General features: G+C 43.5%; 1 protein-coding gene across 1 annotated transcript; it reads left to right on the top strand.

The window, feature by feature from the left end:
* Nucleotides 1–312: 312 nt before the first annotated feature.
* Nucleotides 313–23337, top strand: cdv3 (carnitine deficiency-associated gene expressed in ventricle 3). The gene is made up of 6 exons (XM_041183375.1): nt 313–571; nt 815–877; nt 13974–14050; nt 15757–15893; nt 17444–17603; nt 21708–23337. The coding sequence occupies exons 1-6, from the start codon at nt 440–442 to the stop codon at nt 21832–21834; spliced, it is 696 nt and encodes a 231-aa protein (XP_041039309.1). The 5' UTR covers nt 313–439; the 3' UTR covers nt 21835–23337.

The raw sequence follows: 23337 nt of genomic DNA, 5'->3' as shown, positions 1-23337 counted from the left end.
GGGGGGTGACAGGGGAGGGGGGAGAGTGACGGGGGAGACTCTGCTCTCACCAATGGTCCTCCCTTCCCCACCCTGAGGTATATCCAAAGCTCTGTCAGTGCCCCCCCTGCCCCCCGCCCCCCGCCCCCACTCTGAGGCCATCGCTGCACCCGAACCTGCTGGCAGTGCAGCCTCGCCCTTTCCGCTGCCACGCGGGGGGTGGGGGGGGGGCGGGATGTCACTGCACAAACGGCCGCTCCTGATTGGCTGTGGGTCCTGTCGGTCATTTCGCGGCGGTGTTTCCGGTTCCGCTCAGCAGGTTCGGTTGCACCGAGGCGGCATGTGTGAAGCGGCCGGGCCCGTGGCTCCATCGCCATAGTCACCGCGGCGGCGCCTCCAGCTCCAACCACCCCCCCAGTCCCCCCCTTCCCCGCCCTCTCTCCACCCCCGGCAGCCCAGTATGGCCGAGCGGGACGACAAGAGCCTCGACGATTTCTTCGCCAAAAGGGACAAGAAGAAGAAGAAAGACAAAACCAAAGTGGCCAAGGCGGCGGTTCCCGCCGGGCCGGCCAAAGCCGCGGTGCCGCCTGAGGCCCAGGCCCAGGCCCAGGCCCAGGCCCAGGCCCAGGCTCAGGCCCCGGCCCCCGCCCCGGCCCCGGCCCCGGCCCAGGCCCAGGCCCAGGCCCCCGCCCCGGCCTCAGCCTCAGCCTCGGCTTCGGCCTCGGCCTCGGCCCCCGCCCCGGCACCTGACCCACCCCCGCCCGTCGACGTCTCCCTCACGCCGGTGGCGCCTCCTGCCGAAGCCGCGCCGCTAACGGTCCCCGGACTGGCCAAGAAGGTGAAGAAGGAGAAGGAGCGGGTGACGAAGGGCGAGTGTCAGGATCCCCAGCAGGAGCGGGTCAGGGTAAGAGGAGGATGGAGGGGAGGGGAGGCCGCAGTGACCGGCAGCAAGGGCGGTGGGAGGTGAATCGGGAGGGAGGAGGTGGGGGGGGGGCGGGGGGGGGGCGATGAGCCGCGAGATCGAGTGGGGAGTTCGAGCCGGCGGGGATTGGGAGGGGCCGCGGGGGTTTAGAGGGTTAATTAGAGGGGGAGGAAGTAGAAGAGAGTCCGGGGGTGGTTGGGGGATTGAGGGGAAAGGGATTCCCCCTTCCCCATCCCTAACCCCGGGGTGGGGATTGGGGCAAGTGTTTCTCTACCCCCCCCCCCCCCCCCCCCCCCGAGCCTGGGGATTGGGGGCTGAGGGGATTTCCCCCTGGGTGGGGGATTCTCCCTCTGCCCCAAACGCAGAGATGGGGATCGGAAGGGAGGGGCTTCTCCCCTCCAATGATCCAGGGATTGGGGGTGGTGGAATTCCCCCTATTCAAGGCTGGGGATTTTGGGGTGTTGGGGTATCCACCCCCCCCAACCTCGTAAGGACAGGAGTGGGTAGGATGCATTGGGATTTGGGGGGGGATTTCTCCCCCATCCACGGGCCAGGTTTGTGATTTGGGGGAGATTTTCTTCTTGTCTGGGGGTGGTGATTGAAGGGTGTTCCCCTGTCCTGGCATGGATTGTCGTGGGGGTGGGTGGGGGGGGTGGGGTGCATTATCCCCTAGTCTTTGGAAAAGAGTTGGTGGGGAGCAATTAGTTCCCTGGTTTAGGGTGGGGGTGAAGATTGAGAGGAGAGGTCGGGAGAAGTGGAGTAGATTCTCTGGTTTCTGCATGGGGCAGGGAGGTTTAGGATTGGGGTGATGGATAAACAAAGTGAGGATTCTTCTGACAGGAATTCGGGGGGGACCTTGTAGGGGTAGAATTAGAGGGTCCCTGGTTTCGGACGTTTGTGGGGTTTAAAAGGTGACCTCTGGTTTTGGGGGCCATTGGAGGTTTGTTTGGTGGGGATGAATTAGAGGAAAGCCGCTGGATTATGCGGATAGCGGGGATAATTAGGGAAGGGGCCTCTTAGAGGAAAATGCTCTGGCAGGGGTGGGGTTGGAGCAAAAGGCTATTGGTCTGGTGGTTTGGGTGGGAAACAGAGCAGGGACCACCAGTCGTGAAAGGTTGGGTGGAGTCACTAGGGCATTTAGACAAGGGCACTTCATTTAAGGGGTGAAAAGGAAGCAAGAGGTCTCCTAAGATGGGGGAAGTAGAAAGTAGGCCTGGGGCGATGAAACAGAAAGGTCCACATGAGTTAATGGAGGAACAGGCCAGCCCTTGGCCTGTGGATCGATGAAGTAGGCTTTCCATCTTTATGCTACGTTTCTGGCCTGCTGTACACACCTGTATTCCTTCACTCCATCTTTAGTAGCCATGATTCAACTGTCTCAGCTCTAAGTTCGACCTCTCCTTTATGCTACCTCTTAAAAACCTACCTCTGACCAAACCTGTCCTGTTATCTCCTAATGTAGCTTGGTATCAATTTAGGTGGATAAAGCTCTTGTGAATCGGCTTGGTGCTTTGACCACGATAAATGGAATACTGCAATATAATTTGCATTGAGCTACATTGGTTAGGTTTATAATCTGCTATTTAAGCAAACATTTCTTTGCATCTTCATTTTCCTACTGCGCTTTTTAAAAATTGGTTAGGACAGAGTGAACTTCGTTTTAGTAGGTGCTGAAACAAGGGGGACATTGTCTCTCGTTGTACTATGGTTTCTAACTGGGATTGATTATTTTTTTAATAGTCAACTAATCTTGTGCATGTCATAAAGCTTGTATTGTATTTGCTCATTGTAGTCTTGCTTCCATATTGTGGGCACCCTCCATCTCATAGTGTGACATTTCTGTAGTGCCAAGTGGGACAGTTTAGTAGCTGAAAACTGTCCATTCCTGATACACTGAGCCACCAGAAGCAGAATTATTTTACAGCCACAATCTGTGGCTTTGTGGCCTGGATTATATCTCACTGCTAAGGTACTGAATAATCTGGAAGACTGCTGGTTCAGTAGTGTTAAAGAGCATGCCAGGACCAGGCATCAATCCAGAGAATGTGCTACACAGGAAAACCTGCTGGTTTAAGTAGCACAAGTGGTCCCATCTCCAGGTAGGAGTAAAGCTCTGGCGCTCCACTATGGGTCACTGCATTGGGGAGTAAAGCTCTGTCGCTCCACTATGAGTCACTGCTCTGGCTGGTGAGCATTGTTATCACTTGAACTATCACAGAGACTTGCATTTATATAGAACCTCATATTGCAATGAATTTCGACATAGAATAAGGTAGAAGCAGGAAATACTCACCTGGCCAGGCAGTGTCAGTGGAATTGGTTAGAATGATGGGTGATCTCTGTGTCATTGTAACCGATAAGATTGAATGGGTTTGGTTGATGCTGAAAGGCTGTTCTCCTGGCTTGAGAAGCTAGAACGGTGGGGAGGGTAGGCAGTCTCAGGATAAAGCGGTGATTATTTAACTCTGAGATGACGGATTTCTTCATTTCTGCATCTTTGAAATCCTGTACCCCAGAGAGCTGTGGAAGCTCAGTTGTTAAGTGTATTCAAGACTGAGGGATTTTGAGGGTCAAGGGGGAAAGTGGAATTGTGGTCAAAGATCAGCCATGATCTTAATGAATGGCGGGAGTCTCAAGGAAACATACGGCCTAGTCCTATTTCATAAGTCCTCGTCAGTACTGGAAAAAGAGGTGTAACAGAGGATGTACAGTGATGGGCAATGGTGGGGGGAGAACAAAATGGAGGGTCTGAGGGTAGAACGCTGGAGTGATTAAATAACAGCGTGGTACAAGGAAAGAAACAAAAGATGAGAAATGAAACATAAAAGACTGGCAATACTCCGGTCTGGCAGCATCTCTGCAGAGAGAACTGAGGAGAGAAAACTAAAGGCTTAACCTGAATGCACGTAGCATTCATAATAAAGTGAATGAATTGATGGCACACATTGAAGTAAATAAATATGGTCTGATAGCCATTGCGGAGACGTGTCTGCTGGATGACTAGGGTTGGGTCCTGAATATTGAGGGGTATATGACATTCAAGAAGAATAGGAAGCTAGTTAAAGGGATGGGAGGTAAGCACTGTTAATCAAGGATGGTATTGGTTTAATAGTTAGAGATGACCTTGGCGCAGGACATCAGGATGTAGAATCGGTTTGGGTGGAGATGAGGAATAGTAGGGGAAAGATGTCTCTAGTGGGAGTGGTCAACAGACCCCCTAACAGCAGCTGTTATGTAGGTCAAAGTATACAAGAAGTAGTATTGGGTGCTTGTGATAAAGGGACATCAATAATCATGGATGATTTTAATCTATATAAGAACTGGAAAAATCAGATTGGCAGCAGTAGCCTGGATGAGGAATTCATAGAATGCTTTTGAGAGAGTTTTTTAGAGCAGCACGTTCTGGAACTAATCAGAGAGCAGGTTATATTAGACTTGGTATTGTGTAATGTGACAGGATTAATTAATGACCTCAGTAAAGGCACCCCTAGGTAGCAGCGACCGCAATGATTGAATTTTACATCCAGTTTGAAAGGGAGAATGGCGGGTCTAAGGCTAGTATTTAAACTTAAGGGTAATTATGTGGACATGAAAGCTGAGCTAGCTGAAGTGAACTGGGAGCCCTAGCCAGACAAGTTATTGAGAATCGGGGGAGAAAACTCTCCGCTGGTTGGAGTCATACTTAGCATAAAGGATGGTTGTGGTCGTTGGAGGCCAATCATCTCAGCCCCAGGGCATCACTGCAGGTGTTCTGGGCAGTGTCCTAGGCCCAACCATCTTCACCTGATTCATCAATGACCTTCCTTCCATCATAAGGTTAGAAGTGGGGATGTTTGCTGTTGATTGCACAATGTTCACCATTTGCGATGACTCAGCTACTGAAGCTGTTCAGGTCCAAATGCAGCAAGCCGTAGACAATATCCAGGCTTGGGCTGACAATTGATAAGTAACATTTGTGCCACACAAGTGCCAGGCGATGTCCAACAAGAGAGAATCTAACTATCACCCCTTGACGTTCAAGAGCATTACCATTGCTGAATCCACCAGTACCAAAACCCAGGGGGTTACCATTGACCATAAACTGAACTGGACTAGCCATACAAATACTGTGGCTACAAGAGCTGGTCAGAGGCTAGGGGCCCTGCAGTGAGTAACTCACCACCTGACTCCCTAAAGTCTGTCCACCATCTCCAAGGCACAAGTCAAGAGTGTGATGGAATATCCTCCATTTGCCTGTATGAGTGCAGCTCCAACAACACTCAAGAACCTTGATACCATTCAGGACAAAAGAGCCTCCTTGATTGGCACCCCATCCACAAATATTCACTGCCTCTGCCACCGAAGCACATCGGCAGCAGTGTGTACCATCTTTAAGGTACACTGCAGAAACTCACCAAGCCCCCTTAGATAGCACCATCCAAACCCATGACCACTATCACCTAGAAGGACAAAGGCAGCAGACACGTGGGAACACCACCAGCCACAAGTTCCCCTGAGCCACTCACCATCTCCACCTGGAAATATATTGTCATTCCTTCACTGTTGCTGGGTGAAAATCCTAGAACTCCCTCCCTAACAGCACAGTGGATGTACCTACACTACAAGGACTGCAGTGGTTCAAGAAGGCAGTTTATCACCACCACCACCTCGAGAGCAATTAGGGATGGGCAATAAATGCTGGCCTGGCCAGCGACACCCACATCCCATTAATGAATAAAATACTGGCTTAGAGAACAGATCGATAAAGCAGTGGCAGACATTTAAGGGGATAGTTCAGAATACTCAGAATAATTATATTCCTATTTTAAAGAAAATTCTAAGGGGAGGACGGACCCACATGTTTTTTGTATCCTCAATAGAGAAGACAGAAGCAAAATACTTGTTAATTTCACCCATTTCCTTATCCACTATTAACTCATGCTTTCTCTAGAAGACCAACAGTCAACCACATTGCTGTGGGTCTGGAGTCACATGTAGGCTAGACCAGGTGAGGATGGCAGATTTCCTCCCCTAAAGGACATTAGTGAACCAGATGGGTTTTTACAACAATTGGCAATGGTTTCATGATCATCATTAGACTTTTTTAATTGCTGACTTTTATTGAATTCAAATTCCACATCTGCCGTTGCAGGACACAAACCCAGGTCTCCAGAGCTTTATCCTGGGTCTCTGAGTTACTAGCCCAGCGACTTAAGAAAAAAGCATATAACTGTGCAAAGATGAATGGCAGATCAGATGATGGTCAGAATGTGAAGAATGGCAGAGAATGACTAAAAGGTTAATCAGGAGAAAAATATTAGCATGAGGGGAAGCTAGCCAGAAATGTAAAAATGGATAGCAAGAGTTTCTATAAGTATTTGGAAAGAAAAAGAGTAAGTAAAGTGAGTGTTGGTCTTCTAGAGAAAGCATGAGTTAATAGTGGATAATAAGGAAATGGGTGAAATTAACAAGTATTTTGCTTCTGTCTTCTCTATTGAGGATACAAAAAACATTCCAGAAATAGTTGTAAATCAGGAGGTGGAAGGAAGAAGGAAATTTGGTGAAATTACAATCACTAGGGAAGCAGTGCTGAGCAAACTGATGGAACTGCAGGCTAATAAGTCTCTGGGTCCTGATGGACTTCATCCTAGCGCCTTATTAGAGGTGGCTAATGAGCTAGCAGATGCGTTGCTGTTCTCCAAAATTCACTAGATTCTCGAAAGGTTCCATCAGACAGGAAAGTAGCAATTCTAACCCCTCTATTCAAGAGGGGAGGGAGGCAGGAAACAATAGGCCAGTTGGCTTGATGTCTATCATGGACAATGTGTTAGAATTGATGATTAAGCATGCTGCAATTGGGCACTCCAGGTAGTTGGAAAGAGTCAGTGTGGTTTTGTGAAAGGGAAATCATGTGTAACCAATTTATTGGAGTTCTTTTGAAGGAGTAACATGCGCAGTGGTGAAAGGGAACCTTCAGATTTGCTGTAGTTGGATTTCTGGAAGGTGTTTGATAAGGTGCCACATCAAACGTTATTGCGCAAAATAAAGGCTCATGGTGTAGGGGGTAACACACTAGCGTCGATAGAAAATCGGCTGGCTAGCAGAAAACAGTGTACATAAATGGATCTTTGTCTGATGGGCAGGATGTGATGAGTGGAGTCGTGCAGAGATCTGTGCTGGAACCTCAACTTTTTACAATTTATAGCAATGACTTAGATGAGGGGAGTGAAGGCATGGTAGCTGAATTTGCAGATGACGCAAAGTTAAGAAAATATGTTGTAATGAGGACATAAGGAGGATGCAGGTGGATAGAGAGGCTGAGTGAGTGAGCAAAAATCTGGCAGATGGAATGTAAAGTGGAAAATAGTGAAGCTGTTCACTTTGGCAAAAAGAATAAAAAAGCAGAGTATTTCTTAAATGGAGAACGAATTCTAACGTGCAGAGGGATCTAGGTGTGCTAGTGCATGAGTCACAAAGTTAATGCAGGTACAAGTAAGAAATAAGGCTAATGGAATGCTACCCTTTATAATGAAGAATTCAACAGTGGGCTGTTTTGGCCTCCTTATTTAAGGAAGAATGTAAATGCATTGGAGGTGGTTCAGAGGAGGTTTACTAGATTGTACCTGGAATGAGTGATCTGTCATATGAGGACAGTTTAGACAGACTGGACTTGTTTCCACTGGAGTTTAGAAGATTGAGGGTGACTTGCACGAAGTATATAAGATCCTGAATGATCTCAACAAGGTGGACGTGGAAAGGATGTTTCCTTTTGTAGGTGAGTCCAGAGCTAGAGGCCACTGTTTTAAAGTTAAGGGTCGCTCTTTTAGGGCAGAGATAAGCAATTTTTTTCTTTGAAGGTTGTGCCACTTTGGAACTTCCTTCTTCAAGGCAATGGAGCCAGGGTCATTGAATATTTTAAAGACGGGGGTAGATTGTCAGGCAAGGGAATCAAAGGCTATTGGGGTAGATCGGAATGTGGAACTCAACACATGCAGATCAGCCATGATCTTATTGAATGGTGGAGCAGGCTCAAGGGGCTGAATGGCCTACTTCTTTCGTATGTAATGTTTCTTCAGAATGGATGATGGGTCTCAAGGAACTGAAATGACAACAGCAGAATCATTACCAACAGCTGCTGTCTGCAAAAATGAAAGTAGTTGTTATCTGAAATTGTTGGACTCAATGTTTTAGTCTGGAGGCTGTAAAGTGTCTGGAAAAATGAGATGCTGATCCTTGAGTTTGCATTGAGCTCATTGGAAAAATGTAGGAAATTAAAGAGTGTGGAGATTTAAAGTTAGATTGGAAACTCCAGATCATATGTGGAATGAACAGAGGTGTTTTGCAATCTCTCAATCTCTGGTCTTTCCAGTGTACAGTAGACCACATTGTGAACCATGTTTCCAATGTGCTAAATTGAAATAAATACAAGTTGTTTCATCTGGAAAGTCTTTGCTCCTCTGTACAGTAGGAAGGCAGCTATTTCCTCTCCTGCCCTTGTACAAGAACAGGAGGGATTTTGGAGGTGATTGTAGAATGGGCCAGGGTGTTGTGGAGGGGATGGTCCTTTCAGAATGCTGACGGTGGGAAGAAATCTTATCTAGTGGCATCAGGGTGGAGGTGGTTGGAATATGAAAAAGGACCCATTGAATGTTGAGGTTGATGGGCTGAAAGGTGAAGACAAAGAGAATTGGATGGTGACTCCTTGAGGGAAGGGCAGAGGCAAGAGTAGGGAAATGACAGACATGGTTGAGGGTCCTGCCACTCACAATGGAAAGGAATCCTGTCTCGAAAAAAGGAAAACATAGCAGAAACACTGAATGGAAGATGTCCATGAAGAAACTGCGAGAATGGAACAGTCCTTACAGGCTGGAAAGAAGTGAAATCAAGGTGTGGATTTAGAATGAGTTACTGGTGAACTGTTGTCTGTGTGTAAGTGGTTATGGCAGCCATTTTACACAGGCAAGATCGCATCGACAGCAGTGTGATAGCTGACCAACTAATCTCTTGGCTGTTGATGGAGAAAAAAGAAAATTATGCTCGTAATGCTAGATGAACAGGAGTGGAATGGACCACTTCGACTGGGTAACGTGTATGCTGTAAACTCTATGTAATTCAGTCAATAGTGGTGGATAGATGGATAAAGGACAGGAGGAGGATCCGCAGCCTCGACCACAGTTTATCCAGCACTTGAATATGAGAGATGAGTTTGACATGTTTGCAGGTGTCTTAGCCACTGATGTCAAGTTGACACTCTGGATCAGCAGTCTTCTGCAGTTCTCACTGTTACAGAAGTCAATGTCCCGCTAACTTGGGGCCCTTCATTTGGGAATTTTGAAATTGGTGGGTGCAATTGATGCAGCAAAGTCAATGAGTTCTGGCAGTGTACAGTGGCACCGGTAACATACTGACCAATAACCTCATCAGTATTCGGTTTGTGCTCTACCAGAACTGAGACTTGAGACCTTGGCACAACCTTGATCCAGGCTTGAATGGAAGTGCTGAATGTCTGTGGAGAGATGAGTAGTTACCCTCATCAAGACATTTGACTGAGTATGGCACTATAAAAAGCTTTAGCAAAGTTAAGGTCAATAGGAGCGGCCTCTGGTGGCTGGAGTCTAGCATAAGGAAGGTGGTTGTGGTGTTTAGTTTTTTTTCATTCGTGGGATGTGGGCATCGCTTGCTAGGCCAGCATTTATTGCCATCCCTAATTGCCCTTGTTCAGAGAGCATTTAAGAGTCAACCGCATCGTGGAGTCTAGAGTCACAGACCAGGTAAGGACAGCAGATTAAGGACATTAATGAACCAGATGGATTTTTACGACAATCGGCAATGGTTTCATGGTCATCATCAGACTTTTAATTCCAGATTTCATTCCAATTCAGACTTCACCATCTGCTATGGTGGGATTTGAACCTGGGTCCCCAGAGCATTACCCTGGGTCTCTGGAATACTAGTCAGTGACAATACCACTATGCCCCCGCCTCTCCTGTAATCACAGCCTTGGCATGTGTTCCTTGGGACAGTGTTCACAAACATATTGAACATCTTTCCTCGTGTTGTTGGACAGGAGTTGTGATGTTTGACTTGTTTACAGTACCTATAATGAGGCAGCTAAAGCCAGCCTATATAGCAGAACCTGAAGCAGTTAGGTTGACAAATGCAAGCAGGTTTTGACTGTCTCTAACAGGGAAATGTCTAACTCCCATCTTTTTTTTTAATTCATTCATGGGATGTGGCCTTTGCTGGCTGGGCCAGCATTTATTGACCATCCCTAGTTGCCCTTGAGAAGGTGGTGGTGAGCTGCCTTCTTGAACCACTGCAGTCCATGTGATGTAGGTACATCCACAGTGCTGTTAGGAAGGGGATTCCAGGATTTTGACCCAGTGACAGTGAAGGAATGGCGATATATTTCCAAGTCAGGATGGTGAGTGATTTGGAGGGGAACTTCCAGGTGGTGCTGTCCCATGTATCTGCTGCCCTTGTCCTTCTGATGCTAGTGACCGTGGATTTGGAAGGTGCTGTTTAAGGAACCTTTGCCTGCCCTTCAGTACATCACCTTCACTGAGTACCCCACAATTTACATATGACACTCCCATTTAAACTGGCCACAAGAGTACGACAAAGGCTCATTATTCTCCAAAGGGTGACTCAAGTAAGCAGCGTGTTGGAATACTTATCACTTAGTTGTATGGATGTAGTGACCGTGCTGCTAAAATCTATATCCTTCACTGGTGCATTGTGTCTGCATGATGAACTGTAGGGATTACTTTTACTTTTAACAGGTGCCATCTCTGCAACCTGTATCACTGCATTGGACAAGTGCAGTAATGTCAGAGGGACACATCTCACACCATCCTGATGATACTGCATGCCTTCACCATTAGGTCAAAATCTTGGAATTCCTGTTGTATTAGAATTGTGGAAGTACCATTGCCATAGAAACTGCAGCTGTTCAGAAGAATGCTTGCTGCCACCACACAGTGCAAATGGAGATGGGTAATGAATGTGGCATTAGCAGTATTGCCCACATCCTGAGGAAATATTCTAAACATTTCTGATAGTTGGTCCAACTTTCAAACTATAGTGTTGTGTTGAATACCCTATTCTGGTCATTGAGGTACTGAAATAAGTTTTTTACTCCAGTGTTTCAGGATTGAAAAGTAATTTTTAAACTGCTTGTAAACATTCCTTCACTAACTTCAGAAGGCCATTCCCTTTGTCAATGAGTGATCAGACAATTCTATCCAACTGTTACATCATTCCAGAAGCTGTTTAAAATAGAGTTAATGAGTAGCATTAACAAGTCTTTTGTCAAACATCATGGTTTAGATATTTGAAAAAAGAGTATAGTAAATATCTTGACTGTTGATCAGACCTTTTAGGGATAATGTTTGAATTTTTAACCACTGATCTTTGTGACACTCCACTATTCACAGCCTGCTAATTTGAGTGTCCCTACTATCTGCTTTCTATCTGTTGATCAAGCTGAGATTCACACTCGATAACCAGAGTTCTACTGTCGAGTGCTTGCTGATGTACCTCCTTGTCCTCCAACAACTCCAAATGGGTTCTGATCCTTGTTTTTCAATCCTTCCATATCTCTAACCCTGTCCAGTTCTAAACCCTTTAAGAACACTGTATGCCTCCAACTCTGGCCTCTTGTGCATCCCGCACTCCTTTTGATCCTACCACTGATGGACATAACTTTACCTGGCTAACCTCTTAGCTCTGGAATGTACAAAAACAAAATACTGCAGATGCTGGAAATCTGAAATAAAAACAGAAAATGCTGGAAGTATTTCAGAACGTTCTGATGAAGAGTCATCGACCTAAAATGCCACTGTTTTTCTCCATGGGTGCTGCCTTATTTTCTGTTTTTATTAGCTCTTGAATGTAGTTGACTCAAATTTCCATTTTCTCAGTCATCACCTAGTGTTAATTGTATTTAGGTGATGGGCATTAGCTGCACATTCATTTGATCCCTTATAAATAGACTAACATTGGGTTTGGTGGTGTATGCTTGTAATGTGTAACTCTAAATATAAATGTAAAAAGTTTGGCTCCAGTTCTATCCTTCAACTGTCTTTATGGATTGAACACGAAGCATTGAATTTACTCAGTCAGTTGTGTTGTCATAGAATCATATTGTGTGGAAGAAGGCCATTCTGCCCATTGTGTCTGTACCAGTTCTTTAGAAGAACTATCCAGGTAGTTTCATATTTTCCTCATTATTCTGCAGATTTTTCATTTTTCAAATGTTTGTGTGTATGAATCTGCTTTTGTGTGCATTGCAGGTCATACCAACTCGCTGATCATATCAGCTTGTCATTTTTAGTAACATCCATTCTCATTTCCCTTCTGATTCTTTTGCTAGTTATCTTAAATCTCTGGTTAACTGCCAGTAGAAACCCTTCAATTTCCAGTGACTCTAAGTCAAGCCATAATCATTTCCAGGCCAGGAGAATAAACCTAGCAATTCAAGTCTCTCCATACAACTCATCCCTCAACCCAAGTATCATTCTAGTAAATCTCTGCACTTACTCCAAAGTTTTGATGCTCTTCATGAAGTGTAGTGCCCAATATTGGACACAATACTCCAACTGAGGCCAAACTAGTGATGTATTAAGATTTGGCATAACTTCTTGCTTTTGTACTTTGAAAAACCCATAAGCTTTTCAACACTTTATCAATTTGTCCTAACATCTTCAAAGAATTTGTGGTGAACCAACAGGTTTCTCTCCTGCACCCTTTTTAAAGTTGTACCATTTCATACTTATTGCCTTGGCAAAATGTATCTCTTATTTCTCTTTTAAACTTAACTTGCCATCTATTTGCCCATTTCACCTTTGCCTGTGCCCTCCTGAGGTCTGTTACTATCTTCACAGTTCATACATTTCACTGTTCACTGTGTATTTGAGTTTTAAGTCATCTGCTAACTTTTTGAAATTATGCTGTCTGTACCCAAGTCCAGGTCATTAATATACATCAAAAAGAGTCATGGACCCATTGGCACTTAGATCCAAGGGTAGGCATGAATCTACACTTTGAACTAAGTTTAGAATGGCTGAGTAAGAGGTGCAAATTAGTTAGCTATCTGAAATATTGGGTTCCAGAAGTATGAGCTTTGGTAGGTTCAATGACTTTTATTTTGTCACTAAATTTTATGTTCTTGCACTTCAAAGCAAAAGACAAAACGAGAGCATAGCCTTGGTAATTCAAAAATCTTTTAGCTTTCTTGTAGGTGCCTACCCTCTTGCTTTTTGAAAAATAAAATCAGGATCAGTTCAGATTTTAGTCAGCAGCAAAATTATGGTGTGGGTCACTGATCTCAAAGCAGCACACAAATATCTGGCATGGATTTCATCTTTCTTGACATTTTCTGGTGTCCGCTTTAGCAAATTGCTGACATCCACCAGCAGTGATGTCATCAAGCAGGCTAAGGAGCCAATCACATTGAAGAATTCTCATAGCCAACAAATCGGGAAGTAACCAGATTTTATTCACATTTTATAATGTTCAGAAATGAAATAAAGATTGATACATATACATGGTGTTAAGGTAGAATTGGAAATACGATAAACATTTTTTTTTAAATGTGTAATTTTTTTAGCCTGGAATTGAGAAAGTTGACATTCCACAAATATAAAATTAGTTTTTCAGGGCCAAAGAGGGTGTTTAACAGTAATTATGACTGTGTGCTGTTTAAAAACTCGAAGCCTCATTCAACAATCTGTAGTCTTTAAAAGTTTTTTTACAGTGAGATTAATGGTGTTAAAAAGTGAAAGTTCATGTCAAATCAGTGATTTCTGGTTGAATTCCATCTGCAAGGACAGCAGCAGACCCCATGGCCAAGTGGGGAAGTCACTGATATAGCTTCTGGATCTCGTATTTTAAAACATATGTGCGAATACCAGAAGTTGCTGTCAGTTTCACAAAATAATGGTGAGCGCTCTTGGTTTTGTTGTCATTATAACAGCAAAATCTTTTTTTTTGAGGCTTTTACAAACCTGTGCTTTATATAAGACTTAGCTTTTCAATGTATTCCATTACACAAACTTAGTTCAAGGTTCCTAATCTTGGTGTGTATTTTTAGGAGGATGAAGAATGGAAGGAGTTTGAGCAAAAGGAAGTTGATTACAGTGGCCTGAGGATTCACGCCTTACAAATCAGGTGAGCGTAAGAATAATTAAATATCTAGCCTTTCAATTAAAGGAGTGCTTTTCACTAAATTTGAACTATAACTGCATAAAATATAGCCATTGATGTGGTTTCAGTTTTTTGCTTGATGACCATTCAGGAACGTATGAAGTAAATTTTGATTCTTGATGGGCTAGTGTCAGTCTTGTGTGTCAAGCTCATTTTATATTGTAACCTAATAGGTTAATGCACAGACAGTTTATCCCCATTGTGCCTGGAGCTAACCAATTAATCCCTCTCCCCTGCTTTTTCCTCCATAGCCCCTTTTTTTTGCTTCAAGTAATTTTGCTAATGAGTCTGGAGTACTTTGTCTCACACCTTTTGAAAGTCCACATGCACCACATCAACTGAACTAGACTTATCAGCTCCTGCCTTTCACATCAACTCAATCAAGTTAGTCAAACACAATTTGCCTCAAATGACTCTGTGCTTCTAACTTATTGGCTCTACTTCTCTGCCATTTAATTTTGTTCTGGATTAATGTTTTTAAGAGTTTTTCCCCACCATCAGCATTAAGCCTTTAGTATGTAGCAGAGATTTATCCCCCTCCCCCCTTTTAAACAGGGGTGTAACATTTCTAATCAGCTAGCACTACCCCATGGCCAGGGAAGGTTGTTGCCAGATCTTCTGCAATTTCCACCTTTGCTGTTCTTAATAAATTTGGATACATATCATATGGAACAAATGACTTTTTTTACTGCAGGGACTGCCTACCCTTTAGAGTACCTCCTCTTATCTATTATTACCCATCCAACATTACTACTGCCTCCTTTCCTGCTGCAATGTCAGCATCTGGTCTGACATGAGCCCTGATGTCAGTGATGTTTAGTAAAGGTTATCTGGAGATGCTTTGAATTTTTTTGACCATTTTTCAAGCATAACCCCCAGGGCTCTGTTAAATAGTGAGCTTATCGTGCCATGAGGTCCAAGTTACTTCAACTTAGCCTGTTCTTGATGGTTTTAACTTACAAACGTGCCCTATCCTTTTACAATTAAGCTACCTGCATAACAGCAATGAGTTGATTTGGAATGTGTCAATCCACCATGCTCCTTGTTTACCTAAATTGAATAACCCAAGCCTGTAATTTCAAAGGGAAGAGAGATAGAATATTGGAGCAGATTTAAGCTGTGCAGCAAAATACATAATCGTGCTCCCCTTGACTGATAGTTAATTTCTCATCTTTGGTATAGCCAGAAGGTGCTAAGTGCACCGACAGAGGGGAAAAATCTGACTAATCCTAATCTACTCTCAACGTACTTTCAAGTTGGGAGGTAGAAGCTTGGTAGGTTGACCATTTTGTCTTGTGTGTTGACAGGAAAATTGCAAAGAGTTGAGGAAGGATGGGTTGAAGGATTTTTCTTGGGTAAAACACTCAGTTTGGGATTATCAGCTGTGAAACTGTTCCCATTCCAACATCAAACATATTAAAACATTTGTTCTGCTAATGTGTGGCACTGTTTGTGTGAAACAGTACTGTCACTGAAGACAGTAAATGATCACTTGACCTGTTGGGCCCATTGTAACAGGAGATTGTCATTGCTGATCTTGTGATTCTATCGCTATTCTATACATATTGTTGGTCATGTGATTCTATACCTGTGAATCGATTTTAAAGCTGCTTGAAGTATCTGAACAGACTATTGAGTTAGTGTAATGCTAGCTGTTACTAACCTGACAGTGATGAGAGAGAGGAGGAAGACGATGAGAAGAAAGAAGATCAGGGTGAAGATGGTGAGAGCATCTTGTATAGAGAAGGAGACAAGACAGTCGGGCCCTGGAACAAGATAACACCAGCGCCAGCACCTGTCACTGTGGGTAAGTGTCAAGATTGCTTTGGATATAGAGAATTTAACAGATCCACCAAACAGTGAAATTCACACACAGCCATACAATTGCTCCAGACCACTAAATTAACATTTTCGTAAATTCTTAGTGGCAACAGTTTAGAATTCTCTGAAAAGTACTGTGACATTATTTAATGTGCTATGTTAAAATTAGACTAATTTTTAACAATGCAGTCAGTTATCCCTGCAGATTTTTGAATGCTGTGTTTGAATACCACAACATTAGGGGGAGCACTTCCTGCACATGCAGTCTCTGTGTCAGGCCCTTTTAAAGTGAGAAGCTTTTCGATACAGCCCACTTTCTGTCGCTGAATTATCCATAATTTTGCAAGCTGATGTCTTAACTTTCTCCCTTGCAATGAACTGCTCAGAGAGCAACCATTTTATCAGCTGGATTCTTACAATGGCAAACCAATGAGTTTGGGTGAGAGCCGGTCTTGGAAACCAAAACTATAGGCTCTTAATTGTGGAATTCCACCATTGCTTAAAATAAAAGAGCATTTTGAATAAAATATTTAAGAAAAAATATCACCTCATGTGGGCTTGAAACAATAAGCCTAGGATTGAGTCCCAAAATCTACCAACTGAGCTAACTGGCTTGTGTAGGAACTCCCTGCACAAAGCCTTTCCACCTCATTCCAATAATCAAAAGATCAATATTGTTTAGTGATTAAAGCTGCAGTCTTAAACTGGCACTGGAGCAAAGCGTCATGCAGCCACCATCTTGGTGGGAGAATGTGTGTGTGCACCAGTGGCCGCAGTGTGGGCTGAACATGTGTGCACAGCTGTTCCTGGCGTTTTTATGGTTGGCAGCAATTAGTGTTTTGGGTGTGAAGGATTTTTGTACCCTTTGCTTTCAGACCATGTAATAATTGTTAAAGCAGCACAGACTGTTTAACAGAAACCGTGTTTGTAACTATACTTATCCAGACACGGTTAGCTCAGAAGGTTGATGAGCAGTCATCAGGTGGAGCATTAAAACTGTGACCAGATGCGGATGCAAAATGGGTGCAGTTTGCTCCAGAATTGCAGAATGGGCTCAAAACGGGAACTCCAGCCCCAGCAGTTTAAAGAGCTGAAAGTTTCAAGTTTTCAAACATCAAGGAAAGTTTGTGGGCATGTGAAGGAGGAATGTGAGAAGTATTGGATATTTTGCCCTGGAAATGCCATTAGTCTGCCCGTACTGTTAGATATCCTTTCTCCTGTCGATGCATTTTTCTCCCCGTTTTAGCTGTGTGGCTAATCATTCCCTGAGCAGGAAGGTAAGAAAATTAATTTTAAGGGGCTCAGTGTTGCTGTTGGAACCATTGAAGTGGTTGACTGTCACCCTGATTCTTTTACTTCAAGGAAAATGCCTGGACTTCTAAACAGAGCCCCATGACAAAATCATACAGTTTACCTGTTGTCTAACCCTGCATGGATTAGTTTGCTGCCTTGGATCATTGTTATTTTGTTCATGTAGAAATGTTTGTACTCTTGCAGAAGTTATCTGCAGTTTGTCTAACACACATGTGACTCCAGTTGCAGAAGTCCCAGAATCAAAACCATCCGGTGTTTATCGACCACCTGCAGCCAGATCCGCTAATGTGAGAAGAACACAATCACAAGGACCACCAGAGATTTATAATGATGCACAGTTTCCATCCCTACAAGCTTCTGCAAAGCATGTAGAAACCAGAAAGTAAGACTGGATGTGTTCATTTACTAAGTGATTTGCCACTTGTTTCATTTCCACCGATACTTGCCAGTTTTGATGGGGATGGCGGGGGGGGGAAAACACTTACACTTTTCTTGAGGTTCTTCATTTTTAGTTTGTTTTCAACCCTGGTTCGTAGAACTGCTATTCTGCCATTGCCTATTTTGTGAATCTTGCAGAAGCTGGTACCATGTACCTTTCAGTTGCATATGAAGATGGTGTATGTTTTCTTTTGGATGTATTTCTAATACACTGGCAGTTATATGCAAGATATTCGTATAACTTCAATGAAACTAAAAATATTTTCAAAAATACGAATTGTTAGTAAGCTGTCCCAAGACATTCCTGTAGGTTTTAGCAAACTTAAGCAAGAATTGAAAACAAAATGTCATGCTGCAACAGGACAGAGAGTAAATACCCTACCTGGTGCAAGATAAGCCCATAAAATGTAGGAACTTCCTGGGTTCATTCTTTGGCTTGTTCTGAATTAAGAGTGGAGGGTGGTGGGGGGTGGCAATGAGGTAGGAGTCCCGGAGTTACTCAGTGACCTGGGATAGTGAGGGGTGGGGGGGGGGGACAGAATCCACTCCTGATGGCTGTCCAATGTGTTAGAAAGTCTATATGTAGACATTGGGTGAAAATGGAATTCCATGAAACTGATGTCCCTACTGTAAGATAGCTTGCTGCTACTTATTTAGGTACATGTTTGAAATGCCAACTTTGGAGAGTTACCAGAGGGCTGCAGCATCCACCAGCTATGAAGATTGAGATGAATCATTGAGGTGGGGAGAATAAACAACTGAAAATGAAGAACCGGACGTTTTCTTGCACAGTAAATCTAATTAAAACCATTGTCTGTCACATGCATTTTGCAGTTTGCTTATTTATATTTTTCAGCTGATCTGACTTATCTTCATTTGTACAACCCCATTTGTTCAATCTCCACATACAAATTGGCTGCCATGGTTAGCTTGCTGTGTTGTCTGTCAGGAATTTCTTGCATTTCACATATTATCTATAGCACATTAGCGGCTGTATCCCTAGATCCAAAAGGTTTGTGTACTTGGGGCAGAAAAAAATGCCCCAGGCAACTGTAGGACAATTGCAAACTGTCTGCAGTTGATGGATTTGGGTATGGCCTGCAGCCCCAAAGAACCTTGATGCTTAGCCCTGCTAGGTTCGAGGTCTTTTTATTTTAATAAGACCTTGCGTTGGAGCCTTGAGAGAGCATCCAGAAACATTGGTGGTTTCAAAGCAGCTTTAAGCATGGTTGGAGTGTGTGGTGCATTGGCCTGGATGCCAACCATGATAGGAATGCGGGGCTTCCTTTGAGACAGAACTGGTCTCACAGCTGAATTCAAGAGCAGGAAAGGGGAGTCAGAGTGTCTTCAGCTTGTGGTCACACCCCTGCACCTCAGCAGCAGTTTATCGTCATTTTGCTCAATACTGACAGAATTGCCGGTGGAGACTATTCGACAGTTTGTGGGGCCTCATTGTATTGGGTGTTCAGATTGGGTGTACACATTGTATTGGGTGTTCAGATTGGGTGTACACATTGTATTGGGTGTTCAGATTGGGTGTACACATTGTATTGGGTGTTCAGATTGGGTGTACACATTGTATTGGGTGTTCAGATTGGGTGTACACATTGTATTGGGTGTTCAGATTGGGTGTACACATTGTATTGGGTGTTCAGATTGGGTGTACACATTGTATTGGGTGTTCAGATTGGGTGTACACATTGTATTGGGTGTTCAGATTGGGTGTACACATTGTATTGGGTGTTCAGATTGGATGTACACATTGTATTGGGTGTTCAGATTGGGTGTACACATTGTATTGGGTGTTCAGATTGAGAACGGCTGAGGTGGCTACACTTTCACCTGGATTTCAAGTCTTAGAAGAGTCACCTTGGGGCAGGCTGCTCCTGCCAAGTAGCCTTTAGCCCTAAAAGTACAAAAGCTGCTTCATTGTCTGGGCCAGGATCTTGTGGGATTTTAATTCTTGGTGGCTAAAGCCCAGAGCTCCTCAAAACTAAAAGAAAGGAGGTACCTGGGAAACTGGCTATTGTCTGTAGAACTTGTTTGTACTCATTTGTACTAAGAGCCGTAGAGAAGCTAACGAGCTCTGTGTGCAGGAAGTAAATCAAGTTCTTCCTTTTAACCTGATATCTGAACCCAGAGTGCCTTAAGTCTTTGACATTTCATATTAAATCACATCTGAACATGGGTTTATGCAAGTGCCTCTTCATGATAACATGCAGGTGGTGATCCCATAGTTTTTTGTTAATTGAGAAATCCATCTCTGAGGGGCATGGTCAATGTGTGCTGGTCCCAGACAGGTCTGGGATCTATTTACTGGCAGTAAAGTTCCTTCAGCATTACAGCCTGAAACCATGTGTGGGACTCAATGCAATGTGCAGATCCTCAAGTGTGGGGAGCTGATACCTTTTGTGGTATTCAATGCAAAATTATCAGGTCTGTTGCAGCTGCTTTTGCTACAGTCCCAGGCTGTACTGTTACCATTATAAGTGTGCCAGGAGGTACCTTAAACCTTGACAAGGGTACACTAATAGTTTGTGGGTGATCAGTTGTTATCCTAGTGGCCAACTCCTGCTTAGTTTGCAACATTGAAGGTATGAGAACCCCACTGCCAAAGCCACGGGGCTGTATTTAATACATTACGTCACAGCGGGATACAGGGTGGCCAGATCCACTTCATCATGGGAGAGGTCCCGTGTCGGTCTCCCGACAGCCGGAGAACCTCACCCGATTAAATCGAAGGTGGAAGGGACTGATGTGGGAGGGTGTTTTTTTTTTTTTCAAACCATTTACCATCCTCAAAGTCGCAATTTTCTGGCCATTTTCAAAGTGTGACTGTTGCCAGAAAATATCCCTGACCTCTGGTGATGAGATGTCAGTTAGGCTCGTTGATCAGTCAATTGACAGCCACTATTTCCTAGCCCACTGCAATTTAGTGGTGTCTCGGATTACATGGAGGCCTCACAGCAAAACTCGGGTTTGTCACAGCTGCCTTCTGGGGGAGGTGGCCTAGCTATCGGGCAGTTTGTCTGAGAGATCTGACATTGGGCATAGTGGTGGCTGCTGTAAGTCACCTCCCTGCCTTTGCATTGGAACCCCCATCCTGCCTCCACTCACCTACGGCCTGGGGTCCTCCTTAAGTCTTACACTACTTGGTCATAATTAATTTGAGATTACAGTATTTGAGTTTTCCTGATAGTTTTTCCACTTTGAATTATTTGGTGGTAAAATGGGGCAGATTTGAAGGTTATGCCTGAAGTGGATTTATTTGTCTCAATTATGGTATCTAGTTTTATTTGCTGGTTGACGATTATGGAGAGTTGGTGCTCTGTTAAAATGGGCATTTAGTCTATTGTTGTTTGGAAACAAAATATTATGTAACTGTTTGAATGAGATGTGGCCATTTAGGCAGCGGAATAAATTATGACGTGTAACCAGTCTCGAGTCAGACGTTCTGCTTGTCTTCAGGCCATTATTGATGCATTCTCCTTGACACTACCTGAAATAATTGTGAACCTTAACTAACAAAGCCTTCAGTGTTAAACGATAGGACTTCCAGCTTCTGTTGATAGATTAGAACAGAAACATGTTAATTTGTTTGTGGAGGTTGAATGAAAGTAGAATTGCTAGATTACCTGCTACAGGGTATAAGGTCTTTATTCCCTTGTTGTTCAACCTCCATATACAAAGCTTCCATTTCCCTGTCCCAGGGAATTTCAAATTTCATTTTTGAAAAGATTTCTTTGCTGTTACCTTCGAAAGAACCAAACTACATTCCCGGAACATGGGCCTTTTTCATATCCGGGTGGGAAAGCACCATGTGACCTGGTGATGGTGATGTGCTAAGTTTTAAAAGGGGCAGTGTCCTGGTGATTTTCCCCTCATTGAGCCACAAGCCTATTCATTTGTGTGTGGTGGTTGAACTACATTCAAAGAATGAGGAAGACCATACCTCCTATGGTAGGTAACTTGACATTTGTTTGGTCACTTTTTCTAGTTTTGTGTTTGAACACTTTTCTAGCTGATTATAAAAATTATTTTTTCCCAGAGATAAAGAAATGGAAAAGACCTTTGAGATGGTGAAATACAAAAACAGAGCCAGGGAGGATGGTTCTAAAAGTCAGTCCGTTCAGCTAGAACTTGGCAACCAGTTTGCTGTTCTTGGGGAGCAGTAAATGTTGGTGCATATTTTACAGACTGGTGCTCTGTATTCCATCCCAGGTAACTAATCTACATGGAACCCATCTGTCTTCACTCCACAATGCCAGAAAATGTTTTATTTGACCTGGTATAGACTTCTGTGGACAAATGAGGCAACTGCAAGGCATCATGGGAATTTTAAGCTTGAAGCACAATAACTGCTGTCATCTACTATGGACTGGACTTGATAAAGGGTTTGAATGAAGTGTCAGTCACTCTTGGAGCGACGTTTTTGGATAAAGATTAAAAATGCAGCCATTAAGTGGTCCATTTGTTTATAGTCCTGCTTCCTATTTGAATGTTGAGCCTCTCAAAGGTGACTACCTCAGTTTGACAGAGAGAACTGTGGACACCATTCTGACTGTACCTCGTTTGCCATCTCAAGTTTGCTACCATTTTTTTTAAAAGGAGTATTACAACACTGTATTTGAACGTTTCAGAATATTAAACTGCTAAATTCCTGGGAGCAGAAATAGAAATTGTTTATCAGTCTGCAAATTGAATTTCAGAGACTGCACAACTTTTAAGTGACCTTACCTTAAAATAAAAGCAAGTGTGACATCCATTAAAACATCTGCTTTTCAGGCTGGGGCTAAGAGGCTGCATGCAATGGCTTGGAACTGCAACGCTTTCTGCATAAAATCATTCTCCGTGTGTGTATTTTGATGGCTGTGAGCTGTAATCTGCTTCCCCACTTAGCTTCTTCTCCAAATTTCCCTGATGCTAAGAGAACCATAGACTAATTTGAATCTAGGATGCACCTCATTCTTTGTAGCTTTCTGTTGACTTTTGTAAATGGCATCCCCAAAAACCCCACAGTCCTCACATCTTCAACCTAAGAATTGTAGAAAGCTAAAGTGGTAACCAGCAGATAAACACCTACCTGCTGGAAATTGGGAACTGAAAGAGGTCTTTGCAACAGTGTTCGTATTAAAATTATTTGGGTAATCTCACCTGAACAATCAGTCTAATGCTTGTTACACGTGACATTAATGATGACACTTGTCAGTGAACCTCTGGAGGTTGAATTTAATTCATCCAACTTTTGTGTATTTATGTAATTAGCTATTATGAAACCTTAGCTTCGGGATGGGGGAAATAAAGTTTTAAGGTTACGGTTAAGAAAAATATAACAGCTGTACAACTATTTATGAAGACTTTTTGGTACAGTATTTTCTTAAGGTTCTGGTTTTAAGACCACTTTTAAAATTGGGCATAAATAAGTGCATCTTAGGCCCTGACCAGTTGCATTTTCAAATTCCCTTCTTTTTGGCTTGCAATAAAATTAATTCTCTGTTCAAGAACTAACAGCAACACTTTACTCAGAGTAGGCATTATTGGGTTGTTTTAAGATGCACATTTAGAATCTATTTTGTGCTTAACAAATAGAACAGCAGCTATTGTCTGAACATGTTTGAATCCTGGGCATGTATTATGGCTGTACTGGAGAAAACGAATTAAATAAATCAATAAAGCTG

Source organism: Carcharodon carcharias, chromosome 3, assembly GCF_017639515.1.
Source record: "Carcharodon carcharias isolate sCarCar2 chromosome 3, sCarCar2.pri, whole genome shotgun sequence".
NCBI lineage: Eukaryota > Metazoa > Chordata > Chondrichthyes > Lamniformes > Lamnidae > Carcharodon > Carcharodon carcharias.
The sequence above is the reverse complement of the archived record's forward strand: the minus strand, read 5'-3'. Positions and strand labels throughout refer to the sequence as shown.